The sequence below is a fragment of the Clupea harengus genome, chromosome 19, assembly GCF_900700415.2.
Source record: "Clupea harengus chromosome 19, Ch_v2.0.2, whole genome shotgun sequence".
NCBI lineage: Eukaryota > Metazoa > Chordata > Actinopteri > Clupeiformes > Clupeidae > Clupea > Clupea harengus.
In genome coordinates, this window is record NC_045170.1 from 11,860,022 (window position 1) to 11,871,402 (window position 11,381).

The following is an 11,381-nucleotide window of genomic DNA, read 5'->3' on the forward strand; positions in this document are numbered from 1 at the left end:
AAAGGCTGTGCTCATTTCATGGTACCTCTGCAGGGATGAGAGATGTGTGTTGCCACATTTTCCTATATGAAAGGGTGCAAACTGGCCCAACTAAATTTTAAAAGTGGACAGCTTTTATCGAATGCAACACAGTCCATAAATATATGCTCTGCAATAACTGAAGATTTAATGTCATGTGGCCTTCAGGAAGAGAAAGTGGAAAGCCCCCACACGAATCCTATATTATGTAAAACCATAACTTGAGTACATACATCCATACAAATGTCAACAGCATAAAGATGTGGAAAAAAGCCATTCAAATGTTTATTTGTAAAGCATATGATGGCAGATGATAAAGGTTTTCTTGCTTAATAATAACAACAACAACAAAAATGGAAACTCAAAGTTGGATAATACCCAAACAACTACTAGGAAAATGAAGCCATTGCATGGTACATCTAGGCAAGCCTCTTCCTAAAGTGGTCATATTTACAGTTCTGTACAGAACAGGAGTGTCCAACAAGCCATCTGTTGCAGTAAGGAAGCAGAATTATATTATAATGGATGTATATTCAGACCTAGAAAACGAATGAAGCCGCTGGTTCTTTTTACAAGGATATCATCACTGGTCTCAAGGGGCCCTGGCTGACAGTTGGATTCAACAGCCTTTCACGCGTATTTACAAAACAGAAAAAAGGAAATAAGCTATCCTACACCTGACATATCAGTCCAGAGTTATATACATTTCAGATTTTTTTTTTCTTTAAATTCCCTCTCCCTGGCTCAGCATTTCTATCTTTTAAAAAATAAAAACACAGAAAAGCACATGGAATGTCAGAATGACACTGAAGAATTGTGCAAGAAAATGGTTAAGTGAAGGAAGTAAAAGAGTAAAACACAATAACACCTAAAAATATGTGAAAATCAGGTCCCAAAACTATGCAGTCATTTGGAAGATCCACAGAGCGTCGTAAGCCGACTCTGTAAGAAAAACGGGGAAAAGAAAATAAATTAGAGTAGCTTTTTCAGCCTTTCAAAGTATGAATGTGACCAAAAACAACCAAACACTAATACATACAAAACACACATACCGGTATATATTTTACACACAGAATTTCGAGTTTTCCAAAACCTTCATACTCTAACTGCCTGTTTCCAAAAACACCAACCTGTAGCTGTCGCATATTCCTAATAGTATTCTCGTCCAACTGGCTTAAGTCAACAGAGTCCATCTCACTGGCCAAAAGCTGAATGTACTGCAACACCAAAAGGAAAACATGTTTATGGCAACATCAGATTATAAACAGCAAAATTAGGACAAGATAAACAAGATTTCATATAGAGTTATTCAAGCTATTCAAAGACAAGCAAGTGTTCTAGCAAGGATTCTAAATGATGGAGGTGGCACACATTTAGCCACATCAAGGAGAGGTTGCTTCTCTTTCTGCTCTCATGCGACATCACACTTATAGAACTTTACATTTGAAACACACACCATCTTTTTCTGTCACAATATGTTGGATTCACATGTTTTTTCATAATCAAAACAGGAACCACTTTTCTAACAGTACATAATATTGACCGAGTGGTTAGTTGGTTCTTAGTTAAAGTCTGGTAAATGACAGTGAGGGCATAGAAGTGCAGCAAGGATTCTAAAGCCCTTCTGATGATGGTGGCACACATTTCAGCAAGAACAACTCCTACAGCTCACCTCTCCATTCCCAAGGGGAACGTTGATGACTATATCCTCACTGCCCCCAGCGATAGGCGAGCCATTAACAGAGATGCTGTAGACCTTCTCTCGGTGGCGGGGGTTCCTCACTGCAGGAGTCTTGGGCAGCCTGAGGAAAAAACCATGTCAAATGTTAGCATGACCTTTGGCCACAAACCTCAGGCAGTACACATCAAGTCGGCAGCTAGCGTATATAAAAACATTGTTTTCTTAAAAGCTAGACAGAAATACTAACAAATCTTAGTCCTGAACCCTTTGAACGGCAATTCTGGCACCTTGTGTGTTCATTCTCTCACATTGTATATCCTTATTCAGGAAGAAAGTGCCATAATGTTTGCATTTCCGACAACAATAACAAGTTATTATAAATCACGATGGGAAATCAGTCAACATTCACAGTCAGTCTCGACCACTGTGTCACACTAGGCCTACCTGGCGTCAAATCGAGGGGTGATGAGCGGGGTTGCGCCCATGAGGGAGGTTTCCATAAAGCTGCGAGCAGGAGTATACAGAGGCTTCTTGGCAGACCTAAGAGAAAAGGGGTATGGTATGATGACCAAATTATTGAGATCAGAATAAAATGTACCCCATACCAAAGGACCAGTCAAAGATAGGGGGCAATCCAATATGCCTGGATTTCTTACTTCCTAATGGTACCGTTCTGCTTGAGGACTGAACCCTTTTTGTTCTTCTGCGAGGTCGATGGCACCTTCTTGGGTCTACCAACCTGAACAGAGAAATAACAACTTAGTTCAGTCCAAAAGAGGGTGATTTGAAGGCCATTAATGACCCTTTAGACATGTTTTCACTATCGGGCCAATTCGGGGCGTGCTAGTGCGTGCCAAGGCCAGTTGCGTTTCCATTCACTCTTCCGGGGCTTGATCTTGCCTCCTCTGGGCTTACGACTGGAGATCAGAAACAGCAAACAGCTGCTTCGGTTTCCATTACATTCCTATTCTTACATTATTCAGCTATAGGTCACAAGTGCCTGGCATCCAGATTTTTTATCGCATGATATTTCAACTTGAACTCCACACTAGCTTGTGAAATGGGCGGATGGGTGACATTTACACAAGACGGCATATTATAAAACCCCAGTGATATGCTTACAGAGGCAGCTTTGTTGTTTTTGTATTTTGCTGCTACGGTTCTATGTTTTGGCAGTCATGTTGTGTTTAGCACTTGTGAGCACCAGACAGCTGTACTGTGAAGTAGGATCCCGGGTACAACATGCTGCGCATGTTGTGGCTGCCTCGAGCCAGTTGTGCATTGTTCATTGCTAAGCAGGATCTATGGTTGGGCAGTTGTTATGATGGTTAGGTTGGGTTGGGTTGCTGGATATAAGTACTTGCATGTGACAGTGAAAGGATTGGCTGCTGTGGGAAGTCTCCAACCAATAGCTTCTCCTGTGTATAACTAAAATAAAAAATTCTAAAAGTCGTTTGCCAGACCAGTTTATCGGAGTAATTATCATTATCAATCCTCATGACCGCAATACGTCCAACATTCTCTCTACAGGCATCATACAATTAGCCATTTTCCGAATAATTGTTTGTCCTTATTATTAAACCATCTGAATGTGGTAGTTGCAACATCTGATCTTTATAATAATTGTAATTGTCATGATAAACATCCTAAAGTCTCTCACCTTCTTCACTGTGGACTTTGGAGGGACACCTTCCTCATGTTCATCAGATTTGACTCTGCTCTGGGTCTTCATGGCTGCAAAGGAACAAGTTGGCATGAGCAATGCAACACTGGGAGGATGAGGGGGGGCAAGGAGAAAGGAAACAGTGAAACGGCCAGTGTCTTACATTTTTTGGTGGATTTTGTATGGTCTTCAGCCAACGTGCTCTCCACTTTGGCAGCCTCCTCGGCATCCTTCTGCAAAAGGCAAAAAGAGGTTTGTCTTGAGTCAACATTGCAAAGTAGCGCATCTATCGCTAATATTTAAAGGTCCAGAGTAATCATGAAGTTGGGGCAGGCCAAGGTGCATATGCATAAACATGCATCGCAAGCTTTAGACACAATCAAATCAAAATAAGAAAAAATACAAGCCAGACAATCACCTTTTCATCCACGGCTGGCGATTTGGGCTTCTCGGAAGCTTAAGCACAAACAAATATTTTTGATTACCATGACAGATTACCAATAAAATTGAAAACAATTATTGCAATGTTGGTGTAGAAAACGGACATTCTAAACAAATCCTGACAGTTACACGTACCACAAAAGTCGACCCAGTTCATTTGACGAACTACTTTAGGCAGTTTGATGAGTGCCATGTTATACAGGTGGTCTGCATCCTTAAGCAGGTTGTTGGTCCTCTCCTTCAAGCGCTCAACAATGCTCTGGACTGTAAGTATAATATCAAGAAAAGGTTAACAACAATGCATGTCATGTATTTTACGGTACTAATCTTCTCAAACTCTTTCCATTTTGTGTATCCAGAGAGTACCGAATGTATTACTAATATGTTAACAGAAGACTATTTAATAATCAGAATGTAGTACATTTACTTTTCTACAGTAGGTGGTCAAACTTAAAGGCGTCACAAATCCGAGCCTTGTTCCTGCTAAAAGTAAATTTCAAGCCATTTACAAACGTTGTGTTTGCAAGAGGAAAAAGCTTACCTTCGCCATCAAAGTCGGCTAAAAACGCTTCCAATTTAGCCGTCTTTGGGTCATTTTTTTGTTTTTTATTCGTGGTCCTTTTTCTTGGTGCCATGATCTATGATAGCATAAATAACATTCAGAAATGACGATTAACAAAATAGCTAACGTTACAATAAAAATAACTAGCATAGCTCTCTGTTGTTAGCCAATATGTAGGATAGGAACACGACGTGTCGTTTGTTAGATGTACACATTTGCACTTCTTACTGTCAGTAACAGGTCAAACATTATGCTGTATGAAATTAAATCCTACTTCAATGATTGGGTTGACGGTGTAAAATCATGGAGGCTCTAGCCTTGCAAATAAAATCGAACTGTTGGCTATCTATCCTAGCTATGTTCAGCATTCGTTACACAGTTGTGTCAATTATCCATATCATAGCTACCGAGCGGATAAGTTAGCAGGAAAAGCTACGCTTAACAAAAGTAAACACAAACAATAGCCAATGATATCGATTGCCGCGTCAATATTAATGTCGTTGCTTTATAATAAAGACATGCTAAACAAATGATATATACATATTTTCTTACTTGTTGGATGTTAGCCTCCTTCGTCTATGTTCCCTCTTTCTCGGCACACAGCAAAGTTAACAGTTAAGAAAGGTTTTCAAATTCTGTCGCTGAGAGCCATCCAGCCACTGAGAGCAGACTTGGGTATGACATCACGAGTCACGCTTGTTCATCCAATCACCAGTCCTGGAGGCTTTCTCCATCTTCCTATCGAAAACCGCTTTGTTATTACACTAACCAAAAGACCAATTATTGAATGACAAACTGAATTGACAGAATGCGAAATGAATGCGGATTGGTTGTTTGTGCAGATTTGACCACCATAACAGCGGAAGTTGATTTAACGTGTCGCTAAAGCTCTTCAATGTAGTGAAATTCTTTAGATTTTACAGATTATATCGTGAAACGTCATTGTTTTGAGTGTGTGCCTTACGAAATTGTCAATGTGCCGAGGTATAGGTTAATGTATTCACAACATTAACGATGTCCGAAGAACATATATGATGTCAGATACAGATGTCAATGGGTTATTACTTCAACGTGGTCAGTTTGAAAGCTATAACGAAAACTTTAGCTAAACTTCTTGTCGGATCTCCTGTAAGGTTTTTTTACCCGTTCAGAGTAAAACGTTTGCCGTAAACTGTTACTGGACTAGTCCTGAAAATGGATCAAATTGGTGTTTCAACATGTCATCAAAATCTGAAGCAATGTTTCCACACGTTGGAAACTAACCACAAAGCATGGAACTCAGTGCTGACTGAATGCACTCCTCTGGTCAGTTCGCTGGGAAACTTAGGGGAGCAATTACGGGCCCTGGACAATATACAGGTCGGTGTTACTCAACTGCACCACTTCCCCGATTTGCAGGAACGTCTGCGTTTTAAACTTCTACAAGCTGTTGATGTTGTTTTGGGCAAATTGACAAATAAAATGTAAGTTGAATGCTTTACGAAAACACATTAAATGGCATATGTCTATGAGTCCCTCGTATGAATGCAGTTCCTTCTTCTAGGGACGAGCTTCAGAAATTGCTGAAAACCCTGAGCAACCAGGTTTCTACAGTGTTCCAGTTTTACGAGCAAAACACGGATACACTCGACTTAGCCACCTGTACCTTGAGGTCTGCCACATCGCCATCCATAGCAGACATGTTGGAGTGGCTTCAAGATGCCAATAGCTACTACCGCCAGCAGTATCCTTATCTCAGTAATGCTGTGGGGATGCAGATTCCTTGTATGATTTCACTTACATGGCAGGGTGGGCAAATGTACGGACATGTATGGAATATTTGGTTACTGTTTATTTTTCCTCAACTGAAGACAGATTCTTGAGGAGAAAACACCTGTTGCAAGTGCTGAGACCTGATGACCTCTCACTTGTGGAAGAGGTTCCCAAAAGATGGGAATCTGTTGACTCACCTGATGGAGAGGAGCATATTTCAGGTACCCTCACTGAAAAGCAATGTGTAAGCTTTATTTGCAGAGTGAATTTTAATTGAACTCCTTTAAAGAGTAATTGCAGTGTTTTGTGTAAAATGTCATGGTAAAACAGCCTTGTGAACACCAATAACAGCACTGATAAAAGGTAGAGAACCTGTTAACTGATGAATTTCTGCAGTATATTTAAAGGACGTATATATCCTTAAATATTGTAAAAGACTGACACTGACAAAACATGCTTCAAAAATAAAAACTGCATAATGTCACTTTAAGCTTTCTCTTTTAAGGCCTTTTTGTTTGTTTTTCTCTTGACAGACACACTGTCCAGAGTCTCTTTCTTTGTTGACTCCTAACAATTACAACTCCTAACAATCTGAACACCCTGAAGACTGGATAAAGTCTAGGACATCTATCACTGTCTGTCAGCTTTGTTGTCTGCTGTCCACTCAACCTGGCTTTGAAAAGGGACAGACCTAAACAGAGACATAGGAGATGCATCTGTGTTCATCAAGAGCAATGAAGGCTGAAAGGCTGGAGAAATTGGACAGGAGCTCGAGCGACTCGAGCTAGGCTGCATGGAGTGAGCTCAGCATGGCTTTGTCTAAATCTGACTGAAGTGCAAGCAGTCTGCCTCGAGGCTGTAGTGTATCGATGAACAGTTTGCAGAGGAATGGGACCAGTATGGTCTGGAAATATCACCTGGTTTTTTTTTTTTCATGAGAATTGCATCTCTTAGAAAATAAATTACTTTGATATTTCCACAGAGTGGATAGTAGTCCTTCAGAGAAAGCCATGATCATTTCTTACTTTTTATCTATATAACAATTATATGATCATCATTCTAGGATATAAAAAAAATAAGTCAAATGTTATTTGTATTGTCCTGTAACAACAGGGGGCAGGCTTTAGCTAATTAGCTTCAGCCAGCCTCCCTCTGCTTGAATGTTGGAAATGAATCATGCTGTATAAAAGCTATTTCTCCATAGTTTTCATCCAAAAGAAGGCCATTTTTTTAATGGGCAAATAAACATGGTTTCTCCCAATGATGTATTGCAGAGAGCAGATAAGTCATGTGGCATATACAGCCTAGATGATCCACGATATACTTGTAATGCCTCAGAACTGGGTGCTTGTTCAAGTGTACATCCTGAATGTACTACTGGCTGACTGACTGCCAGCCAATGAGATGGATGGATATGCTAGGTTATCACTCTCTCGAGGTGGGTACAATACCTTCATGACAAAAACTGTATAAGTAAAAATATAAACCTAATATATATGTTATGAGAGTGTTGAGAATGCATCCTTTTCATGTTTTAGTTTTTTTTTTTAAATTTAGATGACCTTTACCACAGATTTTGTCATAAAAACACATTTCCCTTGATTTTACTTCAAACAGCAAGGCTTATGTTCATTGTTAAAAGTGAATTACTATGAAATGTTCTTTCAACCCTGTATCATTTCATCATGATCCACTTGTTCCAATCCAATGGTTAGGTGAGAGAATCACTAGTCTCCTTCTTTAACTCACACATTCTTTATTCGTGTCTTCAAAGGTGGTCAGATTTTCATGTCACATAGTGAATAAATGCAGACAAGTAGACCATTTGCCTCACTCAGTAGCACACATCACACAAACAAAGGTTTAAATGGTGTCAACAATACACGTACATGTACGTCCGAAAACATACGTCACTGCGATCTAGCTTTTGTGCTGTCATATTTTTCGTAGCAGTGCTCTTAGTCACACTCAGAAAACTCAATAAATGTCTCACTGAAAGAATAATGCTAATATTACAAAACGCATGGCAATAAACAGTTGAAACAATACAGACATCAAGAGAAATGTAAGTCATTCAAATAAATACTTAATGAAAAAACTGCATTTCTACACATCATGCTTATTTCAAAACTTAATGGAAGGAATAAATAGAGGTAGCAGCCCACCAGGATTGACTGACTGCAGCAGGTCTTCAAATCCCCTTAATACTTGACTCGATCCTAAGCTTATATGTATATTACAACGTTTCATATGTCTCCCTTATCATTAATTCATTACATACTGTAATCCTGTTATCAACCTTCCCTGCTAAAACCCTTTATAGTCACTTACATTCCATCACGTCAGACATACTCCTTGAGGGGCAAGCTGTTGCTGGAGATGGGTTTGGGTGGGTCAGGGGCAGAGGGCCGAGTGCTGGTGAAACTCCGTGCTATGTATCCACGGCGATAGCCTCCCTCTCTCTCAAGGTGGGGACAGGTGCTGCTTAGCACTGCCCCGCTAATCATGAGGATAACAGCAGATGCCCAGCCCAGGTAGATGGCCTGGCCTAGCTCCCGCTTGTGCACAAGGGGCACGTTGGGGTTATAGAAGTCCCGCACCACAGAGTTGGCGGTCCAGGAGATGGGCACCAGCACGCACAGGCCCGTGAGGATGAAGAGCACCCCGCCGGAGAGAGCTATGCCAGCCTTGGCATGGCGATCGTCCGCGGCACAGGTGGTGCACTTCATTCCACAACAGGACACAGTGCATGACAGCCAGCCCAGGAAGATGGCCAGGCACATCAGGGCCCGGGCAGCCTGTATGTCCGGTGGGAGGGCCAACATGGAGTCGTAAGTCTTGCACTGCATGTGGCCTGTAGTCTGATAGATGCAGTTCATCCAAATGCCCTGCCACACGATTTCCGACGTGAGGATGTTGCTGCCGATGAAGGCCGTCACCTTCCACTGGGGCAGCGCTGTCACGGCGATGGCCATAATCCACCCGGTCACGGCGCAAGTGAAGCTTATGAGCTGCATGCCCGTGTTCACCATCCCTCCGTCCTCTCTGCTTCCCACGCCCGGCCACAGCCTGGACCCGATTTTTGCTGCTGGTGTTTCTGCTGTCAAAGATGACGCCCCCCGTTCCCCTATCCCACTCTTCCCTGTGGTCTTGCCTAACAAGCCTTTTCTCCACTTCTTTCCTTTCACTCCCCCTTCAGCTTCCGACTGATTAAAAAACGGATGGTTAAGCTCCTAAATTCGGTCTAAATTCTCTCTTGACTCTCTGACTATGTTTCAGTAATTCGTCTCAGGCATTGTCGTTCCTCCTTGTTAATTTCCTTTCTCCTTCCTCCTGTAGCCTTCCCTGTTGAACTTTGAGTGATTAATTATTGACAAGCCAGGAGAAAAACCCGTTGTCAGACCACTTGGCTGGGATGGATTGACCCGCAGAGAAAGCCAGACTTCTTGATTAGCCCGTTGTCAGTATAAATATGTTGCATGACACAACCCGCTGCGCTGCTCCTGTCCCATTCACTCCACTGTAAGCTAAGCCATTGGCCGACGGCGGGGACTTGTGTCTAAGTTACAGTCCAAGTTCAGGGTAGGTTTACTCAGATGGGTGAAGCTGATAAAAATTTGATACCGCAGCCCGCTACTGAGGGCGGATCCTTTCCAGGGAGGCGTCAAAAAACGTCTGAGGTTCAGGAAACTCAAATGAGCTTGTGAGAAACACAAAAACACAAATACACAGAAAGAATTGTCCCCCAAAATATCAAGAGACAAAAGATAAACAATCAGTGTTTAAACAGTCAGTGGTGTCTCTGAGCTTTGGAAACTATAAAAGGAGTTTTTCCTCACTTAGCCTTATTTGTCCCTTGGCTGTCCAGCATGGTGTTGTCTCTCGCTCAGTCTCGGCGGTAATGAGGATACTGTCCGTGGGCGCACAGTCTGGCCAGCAGTGTGAACAGGCAGACCGCATCAGCCGCTTGCTGGCCCTCGATTCGCTCCTCTCTCCCGAGTGCTTTTAAGAGCCCTCCTGCCAGATGAGGGGGATCAGGCCGAGAGAAAGCAAGAGGGGTCAGGCCATGGGGGCCATCCCAGCCCTGACAAAGCCCCTCAGTGCAGCGAGCCCCAGCTGGGTTAAGCCTGCTCCGGTAAAAGCCACAACCACTCGCAGAGACATCAGGACGCAGAGACAGGTGCACGGCAAATCACACCCGTCTCTTTCATCGCAGAGGACTGACGTGCTGCACGGCGGTAGACAAAGCCTCCACTGAACCTGGGAAGGGCAGGGAGAGAAAGACAGAAAGAAAGAAAGAAAGCGAGACAGAGCCAGTGAACGAGGCAGGGGAGGGAGAGGGGGATGAGAAGGAGAGTCATGTCTGTAGGTGGATCAATTAACACAAAAGGGGGGCCTCATCTGTGAGGTTTAAGCCCCCAGTTTTCCACATGGACGCAGGGGAAAAAATGCTTTTGCTCTGCTTTTTTGTCACGAAACAGTTAAAGGGAGAAAAGACTCTTTTAAAAGATGGAGGGGGGTAAACATGATTGTTTTCATTGGAAGGATATAAGGGAAGCTGAACAACACCAATAAACAAAGTTAAAAACCATATGCAATAACAGCCCCAGAATCTGGCTCCCCCTTTGCCTTGGTGATTGGACTTACAGGAAACAGTTCACAGTTGTGTTTCCTGTTAGATACCACAGCAAGGATACCAACCTGATGACTGATGACAAAAAAACATTGTTTTGAGTCGATTCGCCATTGTGGCAATGAAATCAAAACTTACTTACCTGCCTAAATAAGCACAGAAATTACAATGATGTTATACTGCTACACTGAGCTGATAGCACCATTTGGAATGGGAAGAGGGACCTCAGCCAGGAACATTAAGCACTAATAGTCAGGCTATTGTTTCGTAGGTTTAGTAGAATAGGCGGATGTTTGTTTTTTTTGTTTTTGAGAATTTCTTTGTTCTGTTGTACAGTTCTGTTCCTTGTCCCCTCTACCCTCAAAACATTGCGGGTAGAACATCAGTGTCCATGTCGATGAATTAAATATCATGGCTACAAGATCCCCAGTTCAAGTTTCCTTTCTCATGTGGCCTCTTCTCCATGGCAACGGTGGTCATGGAGACAGGGATGGGACACAGGAAATGAAAGAGGTGGGATATACAAAGAGAGGCCAGACAGATGAGATTTGGGGGGTGGGGGGTGGGCGGCGGACAAGGACGCTTTTGGTGAAAAAACTCAAGTGTATCTTTCATTATCAAAGCCAAGGAC

General features: G+C 42.4%; 3 protein-coding genes across 4 annotated transcripts; 1 reads left to right on the forward strand and 2 right to left on the reverse strand.

The window, feature by feature from the left end:
• Window positions 1-282: 282 nt before the first annotated feature.
• cdca8 (cell division cycle associated 8) lies at window positions 283-5,028 on the reverse strand. Its single transcript, XM_031586266.2, has 11 exons — window positions 4,918-5,028; window positions 4,345-4,441; window positions 3,939-4,067; window positions 3,781-3,818; window positions 3,526-3,595; window positions 3,360-3,433; window positions 2,356-2,438; window positions 2,144-2,239; window positions 1,691-1,820; window positions 1,149-1,235; window positions 283-960 (listed from the first exon to the last, which is right to left on the reverse strand). The coding sequence occupies exons 2-11, from the start codon at window positions 4,436-4,438 to the stop codon at window positions 925-927; spliced, it is 837 nt and encodes a 278-aa protein (XP_031442126.1). The 5' UTR covers window positions 4,439-4,441; window positions 4,918-5,028; the 3' UTR covers window positions 283-924.
• A 157-nt stretch (window positions 5,029-5,185) lies between these two features.
• On the forward strand, window positions 5,186-7,334 carry c19h1orf109 (c19h1orf109 homolog (H. sapiens)). 2 transcript variants are annotated; one of them, XM_031586267.2, is made up of 5 exons: window positions 5,186-5,670; window positions 5,764-5,828; window positions 5,909-6,088; window positions 6,220-6,338; window positions 6,651-7,334. In XM_031586267.2, the coding sequence occupies exons 1-5, from the start codon at window positions 5,560-5,562 to the stop codon at window positions 6,686-6,688; spliced, it is 513 nt and encodes a 170-aa protein (XP_031442127.1). In that variant the 5' UTR covers window positions 5,186-5,559; the 3' UTR covers window positions 6,689-7,334. The 2 variants fall into 2 exon arrangements, with proteins under 2 accessions (XP_031442127.1, XP_012693067.1); XM_012837613.3 differs by having other exon boundaries at window positions 5,187-5,828.
• A 333-nt stretch (window positions 7,335-7,667) lies between these two features.
• Window positions 7,668-10,133, reverse strand: LOC105909035 (claudin-4). Its single transcript, XM_012837608.3, has one exon. It carries the CDS (start codon window positions 9,147-9,149, stop codon window positions 8,460-8,462), a length of 690 nt encoding a protein of 229 aa, XP_012693062.1. The 5' UTR covers window positions 9,150-10,133; the 3' UTR covers window positions 7,668-8,459.
• Between the last annotated feature and the right edge of the window lie 1,248 nt (window positions 10,134-11,381).

Excerpts from the sequence above, each read along its gene's own strand:
- cdca8 (XM_031586266.2), bottom strand. The coding sequence starts at position 4,438 with ATGGCACCAAGAAAAAGGACCACGAATAAAAAACAAAAAAATGACCCA. Across the intron at positions 4,068-4,344 it reads AGCCGACTTTGATGGCGAAG|TCCAGAGCATTGTTGAGCGC; the intron begins GTAAGCTTTTTC and ends TTATACTTACAG. Across the intron at positions 2,240-2,355 it reads CAGAACGGTACCATTAGGAA|GTCTGCCAAGAAGCCTCTGT; the intron begins GTAAGAAATCCA and ends CTTTTCTCTTAG.
- c19h1orf109 (XM_012837613.3), top strand. The coding sequence starts at position 5,560 with ATGGATCAAATTGGTGTTTCAACATGTCATCAAAATCTGAAGCAATGT. Across the intron at positions 5,829-5,908 it reads GGCAAATTGACAAATAAAAT|GGACGAGCTTCAGAAATTGC; the intron begins GTAAGTTGAATG and ends TCCTTCTTCTAG. Across the intron at positions 6,339-6,650 it reads TGGAGAGGAGCATATTTCAG|ACACACTGTCCAGAGTCTCT; the intron begins GTACCCTCACTG and ends TTCTCTTGACAG.
- LOC105909035 (XM_012837608.3), bottom strand. The coding sequence starts at position 9,149 with ATGGTGAACACGGGCATGCAGCTCATAAGCTTCACTTGCGCCGTGACC.